This window comes from Sodiomyces alkalinus, assembly GCF_003711515.1.
Source record: "Sodiomyces alkalinus F11 unplaced genomic scaffold SODALscaffold_1, whole genome shotgun sequence".
Taxonomy (NCBI): Eukaryota; Fungi; Ascomycota; class Sordariomycetes; order Glomerellales; family Plectosphaerellaceae; genus Sodiomyces; species Sodiomyces alkalinus.
In genome coordinates, this window is record NW_021167079.1 from 7,504,926 (window position 1) to 7,530,753 (window position 25,828).

The 25,828-nt window shown below is 55.6% G+C and overlaps 12 protein-coding genes across 12 annotated transcripts; 6 read left to right on the forward strand and 6 right to left on the reverse strand.

Moving 5' to 3' along the window:
• Nucleotides 1-81: 81 nt before the first annotated feature.
• On the reverse strand, nucleotides 82-3,459 carry SODALDRAFT_342665 (WD domain-containing protein). The gene is made up of 2 exons (XM_028613098.1): nucleotides 1,943-3,459; nucleotides 82-1,863 (listed from the first exon to the last, which is right to left on the reverse strand). The coding sequence occupies exons 1-2, from the start codon at nucleotides 2,993-2,995 to the stop codon at nucleotides 193-195; spliced, it is 2,724 nt and encodes a 907-aa protein (XP_028471632.1). The 5' UTR covers nucleotides 2,996-3,459; the 3' UTR covers nucleotides 82-192.
• Nucleotides 3,058-3,912, reverse strand: SODALDRAFT_48409 (hypothetical protein). Its single transcript, XM_028615406.1, has one exon. It carries the CDS (start codon nucleotides 3,739-3,741, stop codon nucleotides 3,262-3,264), a length of 480 nt encoding a protein of 159 aa, XP_028471633.1. The 5' UTR covers nucleotides 3,742-3,912; the 3' UTR covers nucleotides 3,058-3,261.
• A 996-nt stretch (nucleotides 3,913-4,908) lies between these two features.
• Nucleotides 4,909-5,608, forward strand: SODALDRAFT_328034 (hypothetical protein). The gene has a single exon (XM_028610585.1). The coding sequence runs from the start codon at nucleotides 4,957-4,959 to the stop codon at nucleotides 5,458-5,460; it is 504 nt and encodes a 167-aa protein (XP_028471634.1). The 5' UTR covers nucleotides 4,909-4,956; the 3' UTR covers nucleotides 5,461-5,608.
• Nucleotides 5,609-6,075: 467 nt separating this feature from the next.
• SODALDRAFT_348447 (hypothetical protein) lies at nucleotides 6,076-7,009 on the forward strand (the record flags this gene model as incomplete). Its single annotated transcript, XM_028613371.1, has 2 exons — nucleotides 6,076-6,584; nucleotides 6,695-7,009. Exons 1-2 carry the CDS (start codon nucleotides 6,537-6,539, stop codon nucleotides 7,007-7,009), a joined length of 363 nt encoding a protein of 120 aa, XP_028471635.1. The 5' UTR covers nucleotides 6,076-6,536.
• Nucleotides 7,010-7,160: 151 nt separating this feature from the next.
• SODALDRAFT_342666 (hypothetical protein) lies at nucleotides 7,161-9,430 on the forward strand (the record flags this gene model as incomplete). The annotated part of the gene is made up of 3 exons (XM_028613099.1): nucleotides 7,161-7,248; nucleotides 7,582-7,810; nucleotides 7,857-9,430. The coding sequence occupies 3 exons, from the start codon at nucleotides 7,161-7,163 to the stop codon at nucleotides 8,965-8,967; spliced, it is 1,428 nt and encodes a 475-aa protein (XP_028471636.1). The 3' UTR covers nucleotides 8,968-9,430.
• SODALDRAFT_48426 (hypothetical protein) lies at nucleotides 9,061-9,458 on the forward strand. The gene has a single exon (XM_028615407.1). The coding sequence runs from the start codon at nucleotides 9,155-9,157 to the stop codon at nucleotides 9,425-9,427; it is 273 nt and encodes a 90-aa protein (XP_028471637.1). The 5' UTR covers nucleotides 9,061-9,154; the 3' UTR covers nucleotides 9,428-9,458.
• SODALDRAFT_290079 (DUF747-domain-containing protein) lies at nucleotides 9,432-13,056 on the reverse strand. Its single transcript, XM_028608635.1, has 3 exons — nucleotides 11,010-13,056; nucleotides 10,288-10,929; nucleotides 9,432-10,162 (listed from the first exon to the last, which is right to left on the reverse strand). The coding sequence occupies exons 1-3, from the start codon at nucleotides 12,870-12,872 to the stop codon at nucleotides 9,491-9,493; spliced, it is 3,177 nt and encodes a 1,058-aa protein (XP_028471638.1). The 5' UTR covers nucleotides 12,873-13,056; the 3' UTR covers nucleotides 9,432-9,490.
• An 858-nt stretch (nucleotides 13,057-13,914) lies between these two features.
• SODALDRAFT_328040 (alpha/beta-hydrolase) lies at nucleotides 13,915-15,274 on the forward strand. The gene is made up of 2 exons (XM_028610586.1): nucleotides 13,915-14,139; nucleotides 14,322-15,274. The coding sequence occupies exons 1-2, from the start codon at nucleotides 14,090-14,092 to the stop codon at nucleotides 15,055-15,057; spliced, it is 786 nt and encodes a 261-aa protein (XP_028471639.1). The 5' UTR covers nucleotides 13,915-14,089; the 3' UTR covers nucleotides 15,058-15,274.
• SODALDRAFT_328042 (choline dehydrogenase) lies at nucleotides 15,218-17,802 on the reverse strand. The gene is made up of 5 exons (XM_028610587.1): nucleotides 17,512-17,802; nucleotides 17,018-17,413; nucleotides 16,902-16,950; nucleotides 16,401-16,760; nucleotides 15,218-16,300 (listed from the first exon to the last, which is right to left on the reverse strand). Exons 1-5 carry the CDS (start codon nucleotides 17,594-17,596, stop codon nucleotides 15,361-15,363), a joined length of 1,830 nt encoding a protein of 609 aa, XP_028471640.1. The 5' UTR covers nucleotides 17,597-17,802; the 3' UTR covers nucleotides 15,218-15,360.
• A 1,419-nt stretch (nucleotides 17,803-19,221) lies between these two features.
• Nucleotides 19,222-21,496, forward strand: SODALDRAFT_320203 (hypothetical protein; the record flags this gene model as incomplete). Its single annotated transcript, XM_028609510.1, has 2 exons — nucleotides 19,222-20,344; nucleotides 20,436-21,496. 2 exons carry the CDS (start codon nucleotides 19,222-19,224, stop codon nucleotides 21,494-21,496), a joined length of 2,184 nt encoding a protein of 727 aa, XP_028471641.1.
• An 808-nt stretch (nucleotides 21,497-22,304) lies between these two features.
• Nucleotides 22,305-23,437, reverse strand: SODALDRAFT_320204 (hypothetical protein; the record flags this gene model as incomplete). Its single annotated transcript, XM_028609511.1, has 2 exons — nucleotides 22,305-23,081; nucleotides 23,390-23,437. The coding sequence occupies 2 exons, from the start codon at nucleotides 23,435-23,437 to the stop codon at nucleotides 22,305-22,307; spliced, it is 825 nt and encodes a 274-aa protein (XP_028471642.1).
• An 882-nt stretch (nucleotides 23,438-24,319) lies between these two features.
• SODALDRAFT_320205 (L-lactate dehydrogenase) lies at nucleotides 24,320-25,352 on the reverse strand (the record flags this gene model as incomplete). The annotated part of the gene is made up of 2 exons (XM_028609512.1): nucleotides 24,320-25,258; nucleotides 25,317-25,352. 2 exons carry the CDS (start codon nucleotides 25,350-25,352, stop codon nucleotides 24,320-24,322), a joined length of 975 nt encoding a protein of 324 aa, XP_028471643.1.
• Nucleotides 25,353-25,828: the final 476 nt, after the last annotated feature.

Consider the following 25,828-nt stretch of genomic DNA (forward strand, 5'->3'; position numbering starts at 1 on the left):
CAAGACTTGCATCGTATAACAGTACGGAAGGACTCATTCCCTGGACTCCAAGAGATCATCAACATCAATCATACGACGAGTAAAGAGAAAAATATCTCCTATTCCACGTAATGGGTATCTATATTTACAAGCATTTCCTTTTGTTCATCACCGGCCAAACCAATGTTACCGCTTGCTTCCCAGACTATGCCGTTACAACTGCGCAAACACGGTAGCAAAAATCTCCCGGCTCTTCATCAAGTTCAACACCCGCAACCTTTCGTTATCCAAATGGGCCGAATCACTGGCCTGTCCGCAGGGTAAATGGGCAGCCGGTGCTCCAAACTCCTTCTCCAGGAACCGGATGGCCGGGATCGACCCTCCCTCGCGGATGTACAACGGTCTCCTGGGGACCTCGTCAGTCGTGGTCTTCCCAGCTTCTCCCTCTCGTCCTTGAAACACAGGAGCCCACGCCTTCATCACCGCCTCCTCGAGCGTCCGGAAAATCTCGTTCTGCGGATTCCCCAGCCACGGTTCCGCCTTGTTGTCGATCTGGATCGTCATGGTGTTGTCCGACTCGAGCTTGTCAAACTCGGACTCTAGGTACGAGGCCAGCTGCGTCACCACCTCGTTGACCTCCTGCCCCGGCACCAGACGTAGGCTGATGTGCGCGCTGGCGTGGCTGCTCACCAGGCTCCCCTCTGGCCCGGACACCTTATACCGGTGGATGGTCAAGTTGGGCTCGCGCCACCGCGCCATCAGCGCCTGCTTGACCTTCTCCACGGGGCCCTTCTCGCCCCTCCGCCTCATCAGGAGCCGCGCAATCTCGTCGTATCGGACCTCTTCTTCTTCCGTGGCCGGGAAGATGTTGTCGTAGAACCCCGGGATCAGCACCCGGTTTCCCGAGCCTTTCAGTTTTGATAGTACTGATGTGAGGTCCGACAGCGGCTCGTCGTTCATGTGCGACCCGTCGACGCCCGAGTGGAGGTCAGGGCGCGGCGACTCGACGCACACGGTGGCGTGTAGCACGCCGCGCAGGCCGTAGGTCAGGCAGGGTACCTCATCATCCAGCCAGTAGCTGTTTGCCAGGAGGATGTAGTCGACCTCGCCGATCAGGTCCTTGTGGCGCCGCACCGTCTCCTTGAACCCGCGCGACGCCGACTCCTCCTCGCCCTCGATCAGGAACACCACGTCGTTGTCCAGTCCCTTGGCCTGCACCAGGTCCGTCACCGCGAACAGCGCTGCCATGATGGGGCCCTTGTTGTCGCTCACCCCGCGCCCGTACAGGTACCCGTTGACGCCCTTCATCTGGAACGGGTCGGTGGCCCACTTGCTGCCTTTCCTCTGGTCCGCCGGGACGACGTCGTAGTGCCCGTAGAACAAAATCCTCTTCTTGCGCTTCGCGGGTTGTCGTTGTTGTTGTTGTTGTTGTTGTTGTTGTTGTTGCTGTTGCAGCGTGCCGCTGAACCGCGCCAGCACCACGGGGTTGTACGGGCTGCTGGAGGTGCCCAGCATGTCGACCTGGCCCCCCAGCCGCTTGAAGAGGGAGCCGAGGAAGGTGGCGCCGCGGTGGCAGTCTTCGGCGAACTCGGGCCGCGACGAGACGGTCTTGAAGGATACGAACTCCTGCAGGGCCGTGACCATGACGTCCTCCGTCTCTTCGGCTTCCCCTTGCTGGGCGGCCGATGGGCTGTCGATGCGCCAGATGGAGACGTCCTTGTCGTTGGCGGCGGTGATGTAGTATTGCCTTCCGTTGTAGGTGGTGGCGATGGAGGAGAGGATCTTGCCCTGGTGTGCTTTCCAGCGGGCCAGGCACTGGTATTTCTGGCTGACGTGTTCGGCCTGGGCGGTTTGGTATTCGCCGTAGTGGACGGTGCTGTGTTTCTGTGATGGATGGGGCGATTAGGAGAGGCAGGAAAAAAGGGAAAAAAAGAAAAGGGAAAGATGAAAAAGAAATCCTTACACTAGCCGTCCCAGTACAAGCAGCGCTGAACAAATACCCCCAGCCCATCTGCAAACTCATAACGTCGCCCTTGTGGCTCTTGATCACGCGCAGCTTGGACCGGGTGTCGAGATCCCACAACTCGATGATGCCGCGGAGCTTGCCGGCGTACAGGAACGAGCCATCGATGGCCAGGGACATGACAGACTCGGCGTCGTCGGTGCCGAGGACCATCAGTTCGTCCAGCCCGGGTTCTCGATCGTCCGAGCCACCATCCCGGCCACCCTCGTCCTCCCCTTCGTTGTTATTATTACCGGTACCGCTACCGCCAAGCCTCCAGAGCTTGATGGTACCGTCGCCTCCCCCGGAGATGAGCACTTCTTCGTCATCGTCAACCAGAACTGTAGATCCCTTGGCTATGAGCATGGTATAGACGTAGCCGTAGTGGGCGAACATCTGGATGGCACCAGCGGGTATCTCGACGACTTTTTCGGCGCGCGGGATCAGGGTCCATCGTTCGTCGTTACGGCGTGGGGTAGAGGTGCCGCCGACGGCCCGGGAGTCGAAGAAACGGTGGTTCCTCCGGTCGGGATGGGTCGACGAGTCGTGGACGGTGCGGTTCCTGGGGTCTTGGAGGTTCACCCACTGGATGGAGGTGTTCTGCGCGCCGATGTAGAGGGTGTCGTGCTGGCTGCTGTACGCAACAGAAAAGACGTCGCCGACGTCGTAAGTGCTGTAGATCTCGTAGAGCCGGGTCAGGGAGGAAGGGCACCAGGCGTTGATGATGGGGTCGCCGGCGCTGGAGAAGAGCATGGAGCCGTCCGAGGTGAGGAAGAGGCTGAGGACGCTGCGTTTGTGGGCTTGCACCTTGCCGACTTGTTGAAAGGTGGCGAGGGACCAGACCACGATCTCGCCATCGTGCGTGCCTGCATAGACGGACTCGGTTTGGTGGCAGACGGCAAGGCAGAGGACGGAGCTGTCGTGCCTCAGGTTGTGGACCAGGTTGGGGGTGGTCTGAGGGCAAGGGCAGTCCTCTGTGTCGGAGAGGTCGGAAGCCGTGAGAGTGGAAGGCATGTCGTCGTCGTCGTCGTCGTCGTCGTCGTCGCCGTAACAGTCGTCACTGTCCTCCTTGTCTCTGTCTCTGTCTTTGTCGAATTCAGACCCGGGGTCCGAGTCGGAGCCGTGGTCGCTGGAGCTATTCTTCTGGTAGCTATCGTCGAGACGAACCAATTTCGCGCTGATACCTTCGGGGAAGGGGGGGAGAAGATGATGGTCAGCGCAGCTGATTCTTCACGGCATGACGCTTCAATGGGGGAGTAGGGAAACTAGACAAGTCAAAATTAAAAGAAAAGAAAGGAAAAAGAAAAAAGAAAAGCCCGAAGGAAAATTGGTAGCAAGAGAGAAGAGGATCTTTGGTAATTAACATGACTCTCTCCCCAGGTAATAAAGATAGTTGGAAATCTGGGGTCCAAGACCAAGTCGGTTTGGCGTAAATGACGGAATGCACCGTTGGCGTGATTGGTTCCCAGTGACCCCACTGTACGGAGTAAGGTAGGCCGAAGCTCCAGGGGTGTGGATAGGGGTGGATAGTCGTGACTAGCGGACGGGCAGGGCCACATGGCGCTATCGACGGCCCCTAAACCGCCTATAGTAGGAACCGCCACAGCGGACAGGGAGACGGGGAGGGGGAGGGGGGCGAACAAAGCGACAACACAAACAACAACATGAAACCAACTTACCAGTCTTATAGGCATTTTCATACCTATATTCCCCGTTTCTCTCCTTCTCTCGAATCTCTTTGCACCCCCGACAATTGCCATCTACGTCTTCTTCGACTCGTATCCATTTGCCAGCGCCGTTTTTTGTCACGCGTACTGTCTTCGGAGGACTCCCTACCACCACCACCTCGCTCTCCACCTCATGAGGACTCGTATGTTGATAGACCGCATCGTCGTCAATTCCCCATTGTTTTGTCCGGGATGATGTAGGCCGGATGACTATGCCCTGCTCTTCTCGGTCGATTGTCATGCCGCTACTCCGTACTGTTGGGGTTCAGGACGAAAGGACCGATTTCTGGACAAGAACAAAAAAAGGGAAGAGGAAGAAAAGCAAAGGAAATAGGAAAATAGACTGGGCGGACGAGCACAGAGCACAAATGGCAGAATGCAAAAGACAGAAGACGGCAGACGAATAGGGATCGACATTCCTTTAAAACACATCATCCATCAATCATCGGTCACAACAGATAGGATCCAGACCGAAACAAGAAGTTCGGAAAGCCGCATGGCCAAGACCTATAAGGACATAAAAGACCCCAGGTCACGCAGGCTGACCCTGAGGCCTGCAGTTGTCTGTCCCTTGTATGTTCCTGTCCACAACTATGATCGATTGCTTTCTCATTTCATATCTTCTCGTTTAGTCCGACGTCGGCCCTGGCCTCTTATCACTTATCATCCCACTGTGCAATTTCGCCATTTCTCGTCATGTCCACCGTCCGCTGTTCGACTGCAGCTGGTCTCGAAGCGATGAGACAATCGAGGCAACCAGTCACGACACGTCTCATCTCCCCTTTGCTCCGGGAAGACCTGCAGCAGTCCGATGGTTGAGAGCGAAAGACTGAGACTTGTCCCAGCCCTCACCTCACCCTACCCTCACCGCAACAAAGGAAGGACCAGGCCCCGTGGCCTGTTCTGGAGCGAACGGGACCTCGCAGGTCGTGCAGCCTAGGCTGTGTCCCGGTAGCGCTTCCAGAGCAGAGTCAATGCCCAACTCTAGCCAGTGACGTGTCTTCCAAGACATGGGGCGTTTTCAGCTCCAAGTTGTGATGAAGTTTGATTGACCGACAATCCTACTTCATAGACCTCTCGCATTTCGACATGACCTTCTCATAATCCAGCGAAGTGTCCCATGAAATCATTCGTCATTTAATATTATCCATCACTTAATTACAACACTCGGCATCCAAACAAATCTACATCATACGTGCTCATAATTCAATTATATCAAATCCTCAATAATTCTCTACAACTACCGACATGTCATTAGTCGTCTTAGCCCCAGCCCGACCTCCTCTCCCCCCAGACCACAAGACCATTTTCCTCGCAGGAACCACCAGCACCACCGACCCCGATCAGCAAGACTGGCGCTCCACCCTCTCCGATGCCCTGGCCTCTCTCTCCCTTCCCATCGTAATTCTGAACCCCTTTCGTCCAGACTGGGACGACACCTGGCGAGAGGACGTCTCCGACCAGCGCTTCGTCGAACAGACCACCTGGGAGCTCGACATGCAGCACCACGCAGGCCTGGTCGTCTTTTATTTCCACCCGGACACCAAGGCCCCCGTCAGCCTCCTCGAGCTGGGCCTGGCCGCTCACTCGGGGAAGCTGGTCGTCGTGTGTTGTCCCGCGGCCTTCTGGAAGAGGGGCAACGTTGAGATTGTCTGTGCCCGGTATGGTCTCACCTTGGTCGACTCGCTGGATGATCTTCGAGATGTCGTTGTGAAGCAGTTGGAGACGCAGCATGGAAGAATTTCGCTGTGACTCCCGTCATTCGTCTATCCCGACCTGTGTGTATTCAAAGCATTGAGGTCTTTGATCGTGTATGTTGTTTGGTAATTAGTACGCACGACTTTGATCACATTGCACCATCTCTGTGGCCCTCTGGGAGGAGGCTTGACTTGATATCCGAACATATCCGAACTGCCAGAGCCCGTGCATCTAACGCAAGAGACGGTTGTTTTTTTGTCCATCTTTCTTTTTTTTTTCTTTTTTTTCTTCGCACAGAGTATATTAGATCCTCTACCATAACATAGAGCACATACGACCATACCCACTGGAAAACTCGGGATCCCGTCCGCTCTCCCCTAGATAAGCCAGTGAGGGCTGGATTAGTAGTTGGGTCGGTGACGACCAGCGAATACCCGGTGTTGTATGTTTTTGTCCTTCCCCCCTTTTTTTGTCTCTTTCACCGTAGGAGGTATGTAGCATGGATCATTAAATAGTGGGTTTTACGTGCTTACTATCCAACCTTATATGCCTGATAAGCAACCCCTTAAAAACCCCTGCCACCACTAACACCACCCTCCTTGATTACTGTTGGCGGAGGGTATTTATACTAATATATCGCCCTTGACTTCCCGGACAATTTTGCTTTCTTTTTCGTTGAAACTCACCCTGGCGACACACTCGCCACCTATATCACGCCATACAAGCAACGCGATGGGCATATCGCCCATTATGGCAATGCTTCGCGCGAGTGGCTTATGATAATCGACAGGAACCTCTTTCGCGTCTCAATCTCCTTCCCCCTCCGACGGCTTCCCGGTCATTCACAACGTCGGTATCCTTACATAGCCCCAGGCCCTCCGACGCCGATAGGCTCAACTCCGAGAACGTCTCGGCGAAGGCGGGAAATGGGGCTTCGTCGTATATCGCACCACGTACGGCGACGACCAGGGTTGGAAGCGAGTCAAAGAGACCATTCAAGAGGTCTCGGCATCTGACATAGAGGCATTAAGAGCGCCGGATTTGGCCAGTTCCCTTGACTGCGTCTTTATGGACGACAAGGAAACCCTGGAGAGCATCTCACGACCAGAACTTCGGAAACGCTTCCGCAAATGGGCGGGCCCGCGAGGCTTTCAAGAAAGAGGAACAAAGCCATCCGGGTATGCCGATCCCCGAATCGGTCCAAGATTCGCCAGACGCAGAACCACGAAGTGTTTTACGTCTGGTCCCCAGCCTCCGAGATAACTCCCGCCATATCTTCTTCCTTCAGATTGATGAGGACAGTTTGCGGAGCATTGTGTATGACAGTGACCCCAGCGATTGGTGGAATATGGGTCACGTTAATTTCATTAATTCTGCGTGGGAGCCTGAGGGGGCTCCTGAGACCGAAGAAGAAAGGCTGGCAATACTCGGAGATGAACCGCTGCCGCCTATTGATGGCTATACCGACGAAGACGTTGGCTGGATGAAGCTCAAAATCCACAATCTGGGTATCAGCTTCCACCTAATCGCAGATAGTTACGTGGATAACCACTGGTACCCCGGTTACCAAAGACCGCCTGCGATTGTGGACGTGAATACATAGGCAGCCGTGAGCCTCAGCTATTACGACCGTTGTGGACATGGTGGACATGAACACATCTGCATCAGGGCCTCGGAGCCTAATACGTGCATTAATCCCCCATCATTGGCCTACTTTTTCCTACTACTCAAACAGATAGGATAGTGCACTGTACATGTGCGGAATTCTACCCTCAATATCTCGAAGAGTCTCGAAAATGCCGTCGCGGTATGGCTGGACGGACCGAAACCTCTGTCGACCCAGTCACCTGTAGCTCCGTGTATATGCCACACGCAACATGGTCTGTCCTCGTCATGGTGCTCTCATGGTTGGCGTAGTCGAAGACAGCAACCGTCTGGTAGAGAGGCGAAATGCGTTAATCTTTTTTTTTTTCCTTTTTTTTTTTTCCTTTTTTTTTCCCCGCCTCGTGTTACAACTTACTGACCACAAGGCTTAGGCCGTAAACTGGACAGGAAGCTCCCCAGGGGACCAGGGGTTATTCGGAGATCGGGGTTAAAGTGTCGCGACTTACAACCATCATCACGTCCAGGATGATTCCTGCCCCGCATTCCCTCTGACATCGGAGCAATTCGAAGACCAAATTAAAGCATTTGTCGCCTCTATAGACGAAGGGGCTATCTGCCACCTCGCCTCTCAGCACAATGACCGTAAGCCCTGCAACATCACCAGGCAGAGCAGGGGAAGCTTCAACGTCTGCTTCTTTGCTCGTTTTGGCGACAGCACCACATTGGTTGTCAGAATCCCTTTAGAGCCTGTGGTTGACGATAGTTGGACCAAGGTCCAGAGCGAGGTTGCCACCATGCGGTTCGTCCAACCGACTCTCCTATCGTGACCGTGCTAATGTTCATAGTTATCTGAAGCTGAAGACGAGGATCCCCGTCCCTCATGTCCATGCGTACGGCCAAACCACGCAACTGACGAAGGATGGGTCCACCACAACGACATTCATGATCTCCGAATTTATCCCTGGCCAAACAATTCGCCTCGACGACGTGAAAAAGACGACCAAGGAGCGCCGAAGACGATTCTTGGACGATCTGACCGACGTCCTCGTCGAGTTGCGTCAGTTAGAGTTCCCTGCCGCCGGCTCCTTGATGCCAAACCCCGATGACGAATCCGAACCAGTTGTCGACGGCTTTCTCAGTATGGCTATGAATGAGCTGCAGGTAGATCGCGGGAGGAAGTGCAGCCTATCATCCTTTTCTTCCGCCGAGGCATTCATGGACTACCAATACGCTATCCTATCCAACAGTTGCGAAGTGCCGTCCGTATCCTTAGACCAGCAGGTGGCAGAAGAGGAGCTATTCATACTTCACACCTTGGCGGAACGAATTCCGCAGCTTCTAAATCCCCGATGGTCAAATGGCCCGTTTATCTTGACCCACCTAGACCTTACATGTGGAAACATCGTCGTCGACGAGGACCTACACATCATTGGCATCATCGACGGGGAATTCGCCGGCACGGTGCCTCTGCAATACTTCACACCGCCGCTCTGGGTCACAGGCCATAGTCGCCCTGGACTGATCTTTCCCTCAATGGACCCCATTATCCAGGACTTTAAAGAAGCCCTTCAAGCCAAATCCGCCACCTCTGAGGGCTGCGCCCAGCTCATGCGAGAGTGGAACTGGAACACGCAACAGGAGTCGATGTTTCCCATGGTTCAAATCCTGCGTCGTCCCCATACGCTACTCCGGGTCTATCGTGCATTTATCAACAAGGGCGACTACAAAGAAAATGTTGCCAACTTCTTTGAGCATCATAGCAGAGCGAAGGACCTCGTGTCGGTGGCAGAGCGCCGAGTTGAGTCGTCCAACCGGTACACTCGATACTTGGAAGATCACGGACTTTTGGTTATCGATGAAGAGGCCGAACAGAAAGAGGCCGAATTTATTGCTATCCTTAAGGAAGGCATCGCAAAAGCCAAGGCAATCCAAGAGGACCTGGAAAAGTTGTTGTGAAACGAGCGACCTGACAACTTGCGGTACGCTTGGTGTAGCTGAAAGGATAGCCCTGTAACTCCTGAGCCTGCATGTGTGCTTGAAGCGAGTTGATATACTCTTGGCCCTTTTCTCCGACCCCGGTCTCCTTTTGCCTCTTGAGCTAGATGAGCTTTCGACATCTGATTTGCATATCTCGGGAAAGGCGATGACAGTCACAAAGGTTGTCAGCGCGTCCAGGAGTAGGGGTAGAGGCTTTAGCTTTCTTACTTTCCCAACCCCTTTTCTATTCCTCTTCGTTGCCTTCTCAACGACCGTCTATCACAAAGTCCAAGACATGCTATGTACGGAGCACAGTGCAACCGAGAGCTCAGTCTACGTTATCAGGGAGACACTCGCAACCACACCGAACTCACATCAGTTGCAATGCTGGGAACACCATTGTCCAAAGCAAGCTATAAGAATATCTGAAATGAAATGATTCAAATGCCGAACAACACCACCTGATGATCATGTATATATAAAAATAGAAATATAAAAACGCCTACCAAATGCGTTTCGTAACCATCTCATACCTCTGCACGCCCTGGTATTCCCCCTCAGGCGTCTTCTTCTCCGACTTGTCAGGCCTTCCTTTCCCCTTGAGCCCCTCGTCCTTATCCGCGTTAATCCACCTCCTCTTCTCCTCCGTGACTTCAACGTGGCCATAACCCCCCAGCCGTTTTCCCTCCGCATCATACGACTCCGGGGAGGCCTGGCCCACGGAGATGAGATGCTCCTTGACCTTCATCCTGGCGTACCGGTTCCTCGAATAGCGAAGGAGCGCCATGCCGAGGAGGATTTTGACGATGAGCAGGACCAAGAACGCGATGAAGAAGACCACGAGCATGGTCACGGCGGCGATGACGTCGTCGGTCGTCCAATCCAGCCACCCACGGCCTTTCCCGCTCGCCCGTCCGTACGGATACCCGTAGACCGAGCGGCCCAGGGCGTCCCGGAGGAGGGTGTCGAGCCTGTCGAGCGCCGCCAGCATCACCGGCGACGAGGGCGTGGCCGACTCGGCCGACAGGGACGTCTGCGTCGACTCGACGATGGGGACCGAGACGTGGGACGACAGGAACATGTGGTATGTCTGAATGGATGATCGAATGAATAGGCACGAGAGGGGAGCGACGGCGAGCCCGACCCGGCGGGTAAGACTTGGTGTGACGAAGGCCTTGAGAAGGTCAGTTAAGAAGAACCACCAGGTATGGAGTGAGTGGAAGAAAAGCAGAGAGAAAGGGGGGATTGGGGGGGAGGGGGAGAGAGTGAGACGAGAAGGGAGGGGAGAGGAGAACTTACATTAGTGTAGTAATCCTTCGACAGTATGTCCAGAATACGGCTGTAAAATGTGGGCCTGATCTTATTAAACTTGTTGACATAGGCGTGTTTGATGGTATCGACGAGGATCTCGCTGCCAATCACAATAAGGAAAGGAGAGAGCACTTCGCCTGACCAAATCCACGTGGGCAACATAGTAAAGCTGTGCGGCAGAATAGACGGGCTGTGGAGCGGCTTCGTGCTGGTCGCCTTCAAGTCGCCGGCGCCCGGGATGGACAGGCCCCCGACCTCGACGACATTGCGCATCCCGATGATGAAGAGCATGAGCCAGAGCTGGAACCGCTCGGAAATGTCGGCGCACGTCAGCTGGAACAGGTTGTCCTTCTCGAAGCGCTTGAAGACGGTGCTCTTGACCTCGACGAACTGGTTCGACAGGAGCAGCGTCAGGAGCGCGTTCGAGTACGAGTTGACGGCGACGTTGAGGGTGATGACTTGGTAGTAGAGCGCCACCGAGTGGATGATGTTGTAGGCCAGGGCCAGCAGGAAGAGGCCGGCAGGCTTCAGGACCTTGGACCGTCCGGCCGGTGTTCGGGAGACCGTTTCGGTACCCAGGAGACACTCAAACACGTCCTGGCCGAGGGCGGAGAGGAGCCGGTCTCCAACCTGTACACAAGATTGGTCAGCCAGAAGAATCCAGATGGAAGCAGAGAGGCAGAGCGCCGGCATGATGATGGTGATCGTACCTCGAGAACGTTGTAAATGACATAGAGCTTAATGGCATCCTGTCCACGGATCACATGATACATGCGGCTGGCATCGAGCCTCATGAGAAAGAGGGAACTGAGGATAATGACACCGCCCAAGAGGATGTCGGCCTTGTGCATATTGGTCAAGTTGGAAGGCAACGACTTGGCCCTCCGGTGTCCGGAGATGCCATGTCCCGAGTGATTGTGGTCATGGTCCTTGTGGGGAAGCGGATGGGCACCCTTGGTGTGTTGAGCAGAAGCGTCGGCGGCATGGCCATTGCCAGCAGCCGCCTTGCTATCTGAGCGCAGACGGAGAGACGATACGGCGCGCCTCCTTTCGTCTTGCGTCAGAAGAACGTCCTGAGGACGACCTGTCTCATTCTGACCTGGGCCCCGGCCTCCCGGCGCGCCCTGTTGGATGTCACACTCCGGGCAAGGTTGTTCTGAGCCACGACGGCTCTTGCTCCCCCGGGACCAGACTCTCCTCTTTAGGCCGCGCCAGACATAGCTGACGGCCCATTTCGCCTCCTTCACGATGAAGTAGCACCACCACTTGACCAGGACACCCACGGCGATGCAGAACCGTATGGGGAGAATGGTGAAGTTGTAAAGCCACGCATCGAGACAGGCAAGGGCGCCGAAGTTGAGGGTTCGTTCGAGGTAGAAGGGGAGGACGAGGACATTCTTCAGGCGTTCCAACTTGACGGCGGTGGATTCGTAGGGAATTTCGTTGGCGTAGGACTGATGAATGTACAGCGGACTGGGCCGTTGCGTAGACAGCTCAAGCTGAAGGTGAGTGGGTATGGACATCGGCGGGAGAGGGATCGAGGGCGGCATCGGTGAGGGTAGAGGTAGACCTGGTTGCGCAGAAGATTGGAATGGTCGCAGCTGGGATTGCGTGGTCGTGATGGATGGAGGCCGAGAGACAGGTCTCGCGAACGAGCGAGAGGCCTGGTCGTCGGCATTGGGGTGGACGTTGATAGCGAGCTTCAAGGCGGGTGGTCGGACGGAGGAGGGATTGAGGGAGTTTCGGCGAGGGGACGAGCTTGGGGAATCCGTATCCGTGTTCTGCGACTTTCTGTTCCCCGGAGGCGTGGACGTCGTCCTTCCCAGACCGGGGCGAGGCCAATGTTCGGAGGCCCGTTGTGAATCCCTCCCCGTCGTATCGAGTCTTGTAGCTCCAGGCTGTGTGAGGTTGTTCGGTGGGAGTACAGATTGTCTGGATTTTAGCTGGTCGGCGGGGAGTGGGCGTGGATTCTGGGATCGTGACCGGCTTCGATCGAGGTCGACGACACTTCCTTCTCCGTCGAAGATGGCGACGGGGAGAGACTCGGCTTCAGAAGTCAACTGCTGTATGTCAACAGCAGACAGCCTTCGAACACGACCGTGCGTTGGCGGCTTGGCCGAGGCGGAGGTCTTTCTGGGTCTAGTGCTCTCATCCTGCTTCTTCTTGTTCGGTGGAGCGGGGTCGGACGGCGTTGGGGAGGGTGGAGAAGGGGATGTGCCGTCGGAAGTAGCGGAAGGATGGGGGCCTGTCAGGTCGGAAGAGGACGAGGAGCGGGAGGACAGGTCTTCGTCCGAATTGCCGCCCGGGATGGTTGGTAGGGACGTGGCGGGAGGAGCGGCAGGTTTCGTGGGAGGACATGTCGGTGAAGCGATTGGAGGGTGGACGGAGGAGTCGGTAGAGATGCTTCCTGTGGCTACGACATGTCGTGATCGTTTGAAGGCATCGCGTGGAGATGTGGGTGTACGAGACATCGAGGCGCTAGCATCATGGGGATTGTGGTGTCGACTCTTGACGGATTCTTGGTGGTGGTGGTGGTGGTGGTCGGACACGGTCGCAGGGTGGTTACTCGCCATTGGCGACAGCGAAGTTCGCCATGCGAGGATTTTGTGTTGAAGCCAGTGACTACGCGCAGGAAGAATAGACGGCTGATAGAATCAATTCGGTAGCTTGTGGTTGTTATGTTGTTTCCGAGAAGATGAAGTCAAGTTTGGGGGGCGCAATGTGAAAGTGAAGCCGTAGGTTGCTGTCGGAACAAGTTGCAACAAAAGGTGATTGGTGTTCTTAGTGTTTGTCGGTGTGCCGTTATCGCCTTGCCTCGTACCGGTACGGATACGGGAATTAGGTACCTGACTGTACCGATACTGTGTACGCGAAGAGTACCACAGTACTTCAGGAAGATGTTTAGGGCGGCGGGCTTAACAACCAGTTTGGTCCAAGATCCACAAACATTTATCCCAGCAGAAAAGTAAGGTAACGTAAATAGGCCCGGGTCTTCTTGTTACGTGCTTGGGTGTTCGTAACATGTCCGTCCCTCTAAAGTCAAGCGGGTTTTGGCGACAGAACACAGCGGCCATCTAAAGGAATGCCCCGAATCACAATGTCTCAGTACTCCGTACCGTGCTCGGTACTTTTCGTTTCCTGACCACAGTAAGAGAACAGATCCAACACAGGGCTTATACCGCAGTTAGAAACGCCCTATATCTCAATGGCCTAAAGTACCTAGACGTCGATCAATATTGTGTACCTATGCCGACCGCCTTTTTCATCAAGGCCCCTACAAATACCACTTCGTAGGTCCAAGATCTGCTGAACAACCTTGTAAAGAATCTCTTGCTTACCTACGTATAAGGAAAATCAGGCGCCAAGTGGTTATCTCCATGGCTCCGTGCTCCGTATCCGTACAAGTCCTGTTGAAATGATGGCAAAGTGGGAATGGCATCGAGACGCATATGCAGGACGAGTCAACGACTGCATGGTCCTACGACATAATCCATCGGTCTTTGCAGAGTCAAACGTAAATACGTCCCGCCGTCCTTGCATATTTATGAATCACGTAATTCTACTATTTTTTAGCGGGGGAACTTACGAATTATTAATGTGTGATGCTTCCTTCGCCTTGAATGTTATGCTTTTCCGGGGTTGTAAAGAACCAACGCCCACGTGCAAGGTATCTATATTCTATCTCTATCTCACGGTCGACCCCTATGCTCGTTAACCCATTCTTCTCTGCTTCTTCCTCGTCCATTATTCCAGTTTCAGAATTTATCTATCTCTGAGCCACCTCGTCAAAATGGCATCTTATCCTCCCGGCCAGTGCTGTATCCAGGGGTTCAGACACGAGTAAGCATAATCTTTCCTCCCCCTAACCGTTACCCCTCCCATGCCACATGCCACATCTCCTCACTCGTACACTGGTCTTCTTCGCACACTTCTTCATGAACTACTACTTTGTGAAAAAAAAAGGTGCCGGCTAGCAAGAACTATTGCTGACATCGCAACCCCCCAACTTCCAACTTTCCAAGAGGCGAGGCAACCGGCCAAATCATCACCTTCGGCCCTGAAAATGTGCAGGCCTACGTCGCCACCGCAGCACCTGACAAGGTCCGCAATGGGTCCGGCATCCTCTTCGTCCCTGACATTTTTGGGCTCTGGCAAAACACCAAGCTAGTAGCCGACCAGTTCGCCGCCGAGGGCTACACCACCTTCGTCGTCGACGTCTTCAAGGGTGACCCGCTCCCCTACCCGCCCCCAATGGACTTGAATTTCCGCAAGTGGATCGAGGAGGGTGACGACGGTAAACCCCCGCATAACTCCGCTGTCATCGACCCCATCATCCTTGATGCTGTCCGCGCCCTGAAGGAACGTTACGGCGTGACCAAGGTCGGCGCCGTGGGTTACTGCTTCGGAGCCAAGTATGTCGTGCGCCACTTGAACAAGACGTCTGGTATCGACTCGGGATTCTTTGCCCACCCCAGCTTCGTCACTCAGGACGAGCTCGCCGGTGTCCAAGGCCCCTTGTCCATCGCCGCCGCTGAAGTCGACCAGCAGTTCCCCCCTGACCTGCGTCACTTGTCGGAAGAGATCCTCCAGAAGATTGGTCTGCCTTACCAAATCAACCTCTATTCCGGCGTCAGCCACGGATTTGCTATTCGCGCGGATATTTCTCAGCCCCAGCAGAAATGGGCCAAGGAGCAGGCTCATGCCCAGGCCGTTGCTTGGTTTGACCACACATTACAGCTGAGTTCCGAGAAGCTGTGATGACTTTACCACTGCTGTGTTCATGCAGGCGGGCGGTGTACCTACCATGGACTTATGAAGGCGTGCATTGCCCGTACTCTCCTCCGCAGCATTTTGCAAGCAGCATGATATATGTCAGACTCGGACGAACATGTACTGCAGAAACCAATTAAATTAGGTCCATTCACCTTGATTCCCGCGAGCTATTGTTGTTGCGGAATAAGTAGTGGTACAGGTCATACAGTCGTCCTCCCGGGCTTTGCTCCACGTGAATGCATGCGAGTAAGGGACCTGACGCTCCCCAGCGTCATCCATTACTTAAAATCAAGCCGACTTTGGGTTCCAATCCTGCTTGATAAATCCCGCACACCTCTCAGCAACAAGGAACGTCGGCGCAACCGTATGGGCACTCGTCAACGCCGGAAACACGCTGGCATCCGCCACCCGCAGGTTCTGGAACCCATGAACCCGGAGATCCTGCCCGACCACGCCGCCGTCCGCCTCCTCGGCCATGCGACACGAAGACGTCACATGCAGCGACGCATTGAGGAACTTCCGAATGTAGGCGTCGATATCCTCGTCGCTCACATCTCCCCAGCTGCCTTCCGTGCTTCCCCTCTTCATCCCCGGTGCGTTGAACCAGGGCATGGTGGATGGATACCCCTTCGTACGAACTCGCTCGAAGAGGCGGATGCCAAACCGGGCCGCCTTGCGGGCCACGGCCCAGTCGCGGGGGTCGGTGATAAGTGGGTGGTATAGCTTGGGAAGCGCAAGCGGGTCGTCCGACGCCAGGGCAATGCGGCCCCGAGAAAAGGGCCGCGCGAGAGTCGCGAAAAGACCGCTGTAGCCGCGACTCCAGGAGTAGTCGTGGCTGAAAGGAGCGGCGATGATCATATACTCGATGTCCGGGATGTTCTCCACGCGTGATGCGTCCAGGTTGTCGTGCTGGATTTCTCCTCCTTTGTCGTTGGTACGGACGGCGCGGGTCTGCACCTGCATGGTGGCATCGTCGATCGCATCGGAACGAACCCAAATGCACTGTTTCGTCGGTGTCGAGGCGAGCAATCCCGTCTTGAAGAGGAGGAAAAGAAGCAGGTGCCATAGGAAGACCCACGGCTTCACGAGCTGAGTGTACGAGTCGGAAGGTTTGACTTCGCAGGAGAGACCAAAAGCGACGTGGTCGCTGAGGTTCGCACCCACACCGGGCAGGTCGTGGATAACTGGAATGTTGTGGGCTTCGAGCTCTTCCTTGGGTCCGATGCCACTACGCGCATTTGGATAACCCATCAGTCAAGATTGTCTCTTCACCGAACGAGGGAGACGGCTTATGAGGAAACGGGAGGAGGACTGGCTTCAAAACATACCTTAGCATGAGCAGCTGGGGGGTGAACAAAGCGCCGCAGCATACAACGACTTCTCTCTTGGCCTTGACGAGGTATTCGCGCGCGGTCCCCTTGGACTCGACATCGACAATCCGCACCCCGGTCACTCGAGAGGTGTCTTGATCGATGACAAGCCTAGTGGCTGCCACACCGGTGCAGACGAAGAGTCGGCCCCGACGCTCCCGGGCCAGAGAGGTGGGCAGGTATGCATCCATGGCGGAGAGGCGGTGGCCGTCTCGAGTGACCATAAGGTCGATATTGAAGATGCCCATGGCAGGGGCCTGCGGGTCGTTTCCGTCTGTCTGAGCAGGTATGCCCAGGTCCTCTGCGGCTCCGGCCCAGCTGTCGTCGCAGGAGGGGGTGGATAGGACGAATACATCAGCCATCACCGCCAAACCGTTTGCGAAAAAAAAAAAAAAAAAAAAAAAAAAAAAAAGACTGAGGATGAAGGAAGACGGGGTGGCATGTATGTGAGGAACTCACTACTTGTCTGTCTCGAAGCTGGACGGTATCTGATGCACTAGCAAAGATCCTAACGAGAGCGAAAGTCAGCGGGGGTCGTCGTGAATTATGGGGCACCAAAGAAATCAGAGTTGTACCGTCACGGCCGCGATGGTCGGCTGCTGGATAGCAAGCCGACGCGTCCTCCATCTTGCGGAACCACGGCTCGCAGTGTTGCCAGGACCATTGATCGTTGCCTAGCTCAGCCCAGTGGTCGTAGTTGGCAGGGGCCCCGCGGGTGAGCAGAAGGGAGTTGACGCGGGATGCTCCGCCGAGAGCACGAGAGGTGTAGGAGACGAGAGGTTCACCGGCCCATCGCTCGTCGGGTTCGGATGTCAGAGCTGTCACCTGAGGGGCGTCTTTTTGCATGGCCTGGTTTATCAAGGGAATGCGGGAGAACCAGGTATCCTCGACGGTGCCGCGGCAGAGAAGAAGCACGCGAACGGTCGGGTCCTCAGTGAGACGGGCGGCAAGTACACAGCCGGCGGTGCCGCCTGGGAAAAGCCATTAGCAGGTCACGAAATAGAGGGGAAAAAAGAAAAAAAAAAAGGGAAAAAAAAAGAGGGAAGGAGAGAAAGAGAGCCACACATACCACCCACGATGATGTAGTCAAAGGTTTGATCCTCGACATCCCTGGCCTTCCGTTCCGGGTAGTTTGATGAGAAAGGCCAGACCATGGTGAGAGGATGAGGCGCGTCGATCACTCCTTCGCTAATCGCCAGGATTCAGGAAGGTTGATGGAACGTCAATTGAGACGGGGAGTTGCGAGTAGAGTCGTAAAACAGTCGCCCGCCTCGTCTCTCTCTAATGCCGGCTCTCTAAGATACAGTCGCGATTCTGCTCACTGCGAATTTATGAGCAAGACCGCACGCGAGAAAACGAGGGATGAGGGATGAAGGGTGAAAGATGAAGAATGAAGTTGTACCTAGGTAGTCCTAAGTCGCCAGGAGTAGACATCTTGGCCCAGGACCGTATCCACATAGAGGCAGGTACCACCCTAAGGGCTCGGCTCCTTCCGAAACTCAAACCATCAAATCGGACCAGACATATTAATAAGTCCCGGGAAGTCTACGAAGTAGAAGATTATTATCTTTTAATTCTAATTCTACATTTTCGTTGTTTATTCTCCTTTCTTCTTTGTTATTCCTTTTTATTCTTCTTATCTTTGAAGGTTTCTTAAGAACATTAGACGTGGAAGTTTAGTGTAAGTGCTGTGATGTCGCCTGCTTGGCATTGCCGTTGGCGTAATACCGGGGCCCATGACAGACAGTCCTGTGGACAGCGAGGACAGCGAGGACAGCGAGGACAGCGAGCTCCCCGAAGAAACTCTTACCGCGCAGACGATACGTCGCAGTACCTACCTGCCTACCTGCATCATACAGAGGGTTATTTTTGTCATGGTTCACATCGCCTTGCCCCAAAACCTTTGCCGCGGAGTTCCATGATCATGGGTGGAACCGTCCTCACGAGAGCCAGACCAGAGAACTCACCAGTCGCAATACGGGCGGGCCAGAGGGCGAGCCAGAAAGCAGGACGACCTTCGGCTGCGCAAAAGTGGAGCGAGACACGGTGAACAATGTACGGTGCCTTGTTATATGGACCAATAGTAGCTTTTCCCGTTGCTTTTTCCGTTTCTTTTTGCCGTTTTGCATTTTTAACCTTCCTCCCGCCTTACCTAAGCCCTATCGCAACTTTCGATAGCGGCTCCTTATATCATAGGACGAATTACGAAAGCACTCCGTACGAAGTGACAATAGTACCCCAGCATCCCGCACAGGCCTCCAGGCGGTCCTGGGGAGTGAATAGGAATAATTTCAGGGGCAGGGAACGTTGAAACTTTTGAGGGTTGACGCTGCAAGGCGACAGCTTCATTAAGCTTCGTCCCTGCATTGTAATTTGTTGTCAGTAGACGAGCGTCCCAGTCTGACCAGCCACCGATCCTTCTTCCCCACCATGCACCATGCACCATGGCCCTCGTCAAAGATGTGCAAATGTCGATTCTTCCTTAATCCTCCCCGAGTCCCTTGTCCTCGTCCTCCTCGTCCTCCTCGTCCTCCCCGTCCCCGTCGTCGAAAAAGAAACCGACTTTCCTGCCTGCATATAGACTGCTCGTGTCTTGTCCTCAAAGCGACCGGCGTTTCTGTCCTCATTTCACCTCCTTGCCCCGAGCAACAACGCGCCTTGTCCTCCATACACTCTGACAGTGTCTCGACCCCCCCATCCTCAACCCTCGCCTGCGCCACGTTCACGGACCAGAGTCCTGACCAACAAATCTTCATCCCGTTGCCCGACCTATTGAATAATGGACGAAGAGACGCTGGCAAACCTTCTTGAAGATGTCATCGAAAGAGTCGCCGACGACACGAGCGAATTGGTCGTCGCTGTCGCCGCCCTGATTATCTCCGTCGTTGCCCTCCTTGCCGCCGTCCTTCAACTTGCCCAGCAGTACTACGCCTCCGCCACCGGCTACGCCCACTGCGACTCCAAGGTCATCGGGAAGTGGTCCAAATCCAAACTGCGCGTCTTTCGCCCCTACGAGTTCCGTTTCGAAGTCCAGTACGAGGCTCCCGTCATTTTCCTCTGCCGCCCCGATAACAAGAGGGGTCCCCTCAAGAACAATCCGCTCCTGTTTCTCAACGGCACCCCGCAGAGCGAGAAGGATACCTGGTCACAGCTAGAAGAGGATGATTCCGGGTCCACGGACGAGAAGAAGATGGAGGACAAAGCCGTCCACACCGCCGACAACGAGTTGGCTACCTGGGTCATCCTTCTCAGCGCCATCCAGCGCATGGAACGCGACTCGAGGGCATGGCAGCGTAAGCGCCTTCTCCCCGCTCAGCCGCCCCGTTCCGACGACCCCTCGGCCTTGCTCAAACCGGGCCGGCCAGACGACAAGTCTGTCGAGGACAAACACTCCCTCATCGTGGCGCTGCAGAAGAAGAGGAAGAGCTGGGACACCATGCCCGACGGCGTGAAGAAGCCCTATGCCACTACCACCTGGTGCCACATGGTCGAGATGGCTGCCATCCTCGGCATCTACTGGACCGAGTTTGACCGTTCCCGCGAGCGCTATCGCGCCGAGGGCAACGGTTATCTGCTCACCGGAGAGCAGGTCACCGACCTCGGCATCATGTTCACCTTCCAGGTCTACGGGAAGAGCAAGTTCGAGGAGAACCGCATCATCCCTGTCGAGGAAGTCAAAGATCTGTGCTTCGGCGCTGTGCCCACCATCTATCGTTCGCCGCACAAGGTCGACAGGCGCCGCCTCGGATTCGACGACGACCAGCAGGATCTCAGCATGTTGAACATGGCCAGCCGGGCCGAAATCGCCGAGACCCTGAGTCTCATCGGCTGCAACACAAAGACCGTCAACTACTTTGCCATGGACGACACTTCGAACTGCCGCGTTACACACCTGTTCCCTCGTGAGTTTAGTTTTCCTTCCTCTTTTTGACCCCTTTCATAACATGGACCTCCTTCCTTCGCATGCTCACACTCGCCTGTGGGGGAGCATAGTTCCGTTTGAGATTATCGGCATGTCATCTCGCACCCTGCACATCGAACACAGCTTGTTCCGCCTGCTTCCCAACCCGACCATCTTTCAGTGGAAAATGAAGAACTTCCCCCTGAGGAAGGTTCTCAAAGGTTACATGGCCCAAGTCGAGAAGAAAGACGTCCTTTTGAACAAGGATTCCTCCGCCATGAGGACCATCCGCTACCACGGCAGGACAATCCAGCGCGAGCTCAAGAAAGGGGGCGCCAGTGCCAGCTCGAGCGTCGTTGTCCTGGATTTTCTCCATACGGCCCTCAACGACACCGACGAGATCCTCACCGGGAAAAGACAACAAGACCGTCCTCACCTGCCTCGGGAGACATCCGTCCTCAGCGCCGGCCCAGTCAAGAGGCCTGAAACCGTCAAAGTCACCGCCGCCTCTGCCACCGCCACCGCCACCGCCACCGCCACCGGGACGAACAACACGCCAAGCACCTCAGAGACGGAAGAGGAAATGATCCGAAGGCAGAAGGTCCAGGATGTCCTTCGCAGTCACATCCAAGAGGTCCTCTCCGCCCTCAACCAGAAGTCCTTCGAAATGGAGACTCCCGACTCTCCCAATACCACCATGCTCACCATTCCTGTCAGCATCGCCCCATCATCGCCTTTCGAGGCCATTGACTCCGCAGCACCAGAGGAACGGCCAGACAAGCTGATGGAGATCTACTTCGACTACGTGCGGGGTCGCGTCATTGGAAGTGCGACGCAGGCAACGAAGCGGCGCGAGTCGAACGCGGGCGCGTCCCAAGCCCCTCCACCTGCGTTGGGCATTCGGAGACGAGCGACCGACCGGAGTATGGTTGCGCCCGACTCGGACTCGGATTCTGAGGACCCAGAGGAGTTGGAGGATGACCTCGACGAGCTATGGCGTCTCTCAACGGACCAGATCTCGCACGAGGACATCTGGTGTACGCTTGTGTTCCGAATGATTTGCTGGCTCATGTTGCACGAGTTTCACCCCAAGGACGTGCAAATCACGAAGACCGAGCTGCGAGGTAGCCGGCTACCCGTCTACATTGCTTGAAATAGTAAGGTCTCGAGGGTGGCAGGGTCTGAGGAAAGACACGGAGCTCGTCGGTAACACACACTTTAGAAACATGAACAAATACCTCAAACGCCCCAAACGCCCCATACACCCCCAATACCCGTTGCAAATATGCATTCTTTTCTCTCCAATTACTGCCTACAACCAACGACCAACTCGGGCACGCTCATAGGCAGCTTCGGAATAATCACTCCATGACTCCCTTAAGTTCGGTGGTACGGCAGAAATCTTCCGCCCTGTGAAGATCACTCCCCGACCAATGTCACTCATGTTGGCCTCTCCGGTGAAGCTCGAGAGATCCCGTCCACTGAACTTCATCGTCCCTTTCTCTGCCGTTGGATGGATCTCCCCTGTGCCAGTATCGCTGGATTTCAGGCGCAGGAAATATTTTGCCGGCTTGTTAGCCCCGGCTGCCTTTGGCTTTTTGGGAGGTCGTCCGCGAGGTCGTCCGCTGGTGGCCTTTGCCTTGCTGGCAGTCGTCCTCCTTTTGGAGCCCACGGAAGGTTTCTCATCTGACCACTCGTCTTGGCCATCGTCTTCTTGGTCATCGTCCTCCTCATTATCGGTATCATCGTCGTCATGCTCTTGCTCTGCACAGAATTGGTCGAGGGTGGTTTCATCGGAGCCCAGCATCATCATTCCCTCGATGACGCCGAAATCGAAGGTGGCTTGGTATATGCGGGCCGTGGCGGTTGCGTGGATAGCCAATGTCATGTCCTTAGCCAGATCGGGCGGCCCGAGACGTGCTCGGCCCCGCTCAATGCCCTCATACGAACATCCCTTAGACTCAGACCACCTTAACCACCTTGGTGTACAGCGCCATGGGAAACGAAGCGTCCTCCTCCACCCAGAACCCCCCTGCCCCTATCGCCCGTCGCCTATAGCCATAGCCTCTCAGCCGTTTCGTCAGCATCTCCACGTCCCGGAACTCTTCCGTCTGCTTGTCCCACTTGCGCCGCAGCCCGTCAAAATCATCACTCATCAACACCGGCATCGCGTCCTCCAGCCCTCCCTTCACCCCATCACCGCCCCCGGCCCCCTGCGTCGACGAAGCCAATAGCGCCTTGTATGCCATGAGCGGCAGGTGCGGCGTGTACACCAGCGTCTCGTCGTCGATCACGTCGCCCGCCTCGCCGAGCTGGTACGGCGACGGCGTGTGCAGCACCTTGAATCCCATGTTCTGTAGGAACGCCTCGTCTGTGCGGTCGAACATTGGATCCTGCACGTACAGCGACACGGACGCCTCCTTGGGCTCCGACGTCGACGTGATGAATAACGCGAGGGCGACGAAGAGGACGAGCTGCTTGATGCGTCGGCCCTGGTCGCGTGAGGTGCCGAGGCTGCCGAGCCCGAGGAGCACGAGCTTGCTGATGCGCGGTCGGCGCTTCCGGTCCAGGGCCGTGGCTATCGACCTGGAAAGGTTCGATTGCAGGTAGAAGCTGCAGGTTTCGTCGTAGAGGGCTTCGAGGCGCTTGATCTGCTTTGTCGCCTTGCCGCCTGATGTCTTGTTGCCCTTAGTGATGTTGTGACTTGGCAAGGCAAACGAGTCCGAAAAGGACTGGGCCTGTATGCTTATGTGCGGACATGATGACTTGGCTGTTGCTAAAAATGCAAAAAATGACTGAACTCGCTGGATATGAATATGCTATGCTGATCGAAGCTCACAATGTCAAGTAGTTGTCTCTTCACTCATCCAAGACCAGGATATAGCATGCTGGGACACACTCTCTTTTATCTAAATCTCATCCGACGTTGCAATTACCGTGCCGTATTCCACCGGAAAGGTCGCTTAAGAGGATGACATCCCCTGTCGCAGCTCGATTTCTAAGCTTCCCACTTCCGGCGTGAGTCAGCCGGCATAATCCCCCCTACCTTGTCTGACTTGCTTGTGTCTGCGCTGAATAATGTGCACTGACCCATGGAGCAACGCGCATGTTATGAGAATGATGGCTAGAGGCTGTAATGTCCGTTCGTTCCTGTCGCGAGGCAAGAAGATACTTGACCGGCGATGATAGCATCCAAAACCAGATTGCCTTGATGAATAAAGTATTCATTGGCAAGAGGGCGGCGGTGTGTCTCCTGCCGAAAGTGCAAACCGGATGACTAACACGTCACCATTTCACGTAGTAACTCGAGCGCTGAGTCTCCCGGGGTCCTTTGGCGAGATCGGCCGCTATCTCGACCACCTCCTGCGGGGCTTGACTCTGAGCACCCCGAGGGCCATTCTCCGAAGTATCGGCCCGAGTCCTGAGACGGCAGACGATTTCTTTCGTGGCCAGATTGCCGCCGTCCTCCGTGGCATGGACGAGCTTAGTTGCTTGCCTACGGGTGGCTGTGTCTCCTGGATGCCACCGGCTGATTGCAGTGCTTGCTTGCAACTTGCGGGCTCTCGGCGTGATATCCGAGGATGCCGTCGAGATATGACAAGGGGAATGCACATGACGAGCTGGATGCTGACGATCTGGATGCTAATCTACCTGGTTCATCCCATGTGCCGGCGGCCGAGCCGTCGGTCTCTCTGTCCGTCCCCCATACCCCGAGACAGCTGAAGTGAGCAAGGAGAGAAACGACCGAGAGCATGAACGGCCGCGGATGTCAGTCTCACGTGAGCAAGGTCCAAGTAAGGCCCCAGTAATTTAATGGGCATCCATGCGCCCGTCGGGCTCGCATCCACCCTTGCCCATGCTTGCCGGCTTTTTTCTACGGCCGAAATCGCGAGGGCCCCGAGGCGGAGTCTTGGTATGATGACTCCTGAATCGACTTACTCCGGCTCGGCCGCCGAGTCAGACCGTCCGGTGATCACTACTCCGGCGCAGCCACCGACATGATCATGGCCCTGATGCTCTCAGCCGACCTCCGTAGTAGCTCCGTCTCCCGCTCGTCTAGTGGCAGCGGCACCTCCTGGAAGGCCCCCCGACGGTTAATCTTACACGGCATGCTGAGTGCCACGTCCTCGACCCCGGCGTACGTGCCCACTTGCGACACGGTCATGATGGCGTCGGCGTTCTTAACGATGGGCTCGAGGATCGCGACAATGACGCTCGCGATGCCGTAGTTCGTCTTGCCCTTGCGCTCGATGATCGTGTACGCCGCGTCGCGGGTCCGCTTGGCGCAGGCCTCCATCTCCGCCTCGTCATGCGCCCGGCCCGCCTGGCGACAGTACTCGGGCAGCCGCATGCCGCAGATGTTTGCGAGCGACCACGCCGGCAGCTGCGAGTCGCCGTGCTCGCCCACCACAAAGGCGTGCACGCTCCGCGGGCTGATGCCAAAGTGCGCGCCCAGCTCGCGGCGCAGGCGCGTCGTGTCGAGGGCCGTCCCCGTGCCGATGACCCGATAAGGCGGGAACCCGGAGAGGCGCACGGCGGCGTGGGTCAGCACGTCGGCCGGGTTGGTGGCCACGACGAGGATAGTGTCTGGGGAAGAGGCGGCGGCGATGGGCGGGATGATGGAGGCGAAGAGGGCGTGGTTGGCGGCCACGAGCTGCGGCCGCGTCTGGCCGGGCTTCTGGTTCGCGCCGGCGGTGATGATGACGGCGGTTGCCCCGGCGCAGTCGGCGTACGTCCCGGAGCGGACGCGCGTGTGGGTGAAGTGGGCGGCGTGGCCGAGGTCGGCGACTTCACCCTCGACGCGTGCCTGGTTGATGTCGATGAGGACAATGTCGGCAGCGAGGCCGCTGAGGAGGAGGGCGTAGGCTGTGGTAGTCCCGACGGAGCCTGCGCCCACGATGACCATTTTGGTGGACTGCGGGGTGTCAGTGCCTAGACCTTGGCCTGGAGATGGGGGCACCGCGCAGACGTACCCCGGCGGCCGCTTCGAGTTTGAGTGTCTGTGACATGGTGGATGATGGCACGGTAGTGTTGAGATGATGTGGTGAAGCTAGTTTGCTTTATGACGAGGTTGCCGCGCTATGAATCCTGAGCTCGACTTAGTACTATGGGTACCCGGGCCTAGATTTCCATGTGTATATATGACATGATTTGAAATGAAACACCGGGTGTTATTGTCGCATTGGCACGAGCCTCGGGGGTGGGCACAGGCCTCGGGGGTGGAAATAATAAGGGTGGACCCACGGTAAAATACCGGATAGGATCTAAATAAAGCAGTATTTCCGGAGGAGTACTGCCCCTTATAAAAATAGGGTAAACGGTCTCGTACACGTTATAACTTAATATAATATATATACGCGAAGATTTCCCTAAGTTAGAAGAGTGTATTTAATATACGATAGTTATAAGCCCGGTTTATAATACTTAAAGCTATTTAATATCTTCTATACCTTTAAGCTATCCTTTTTACCCTATTCCACTATAA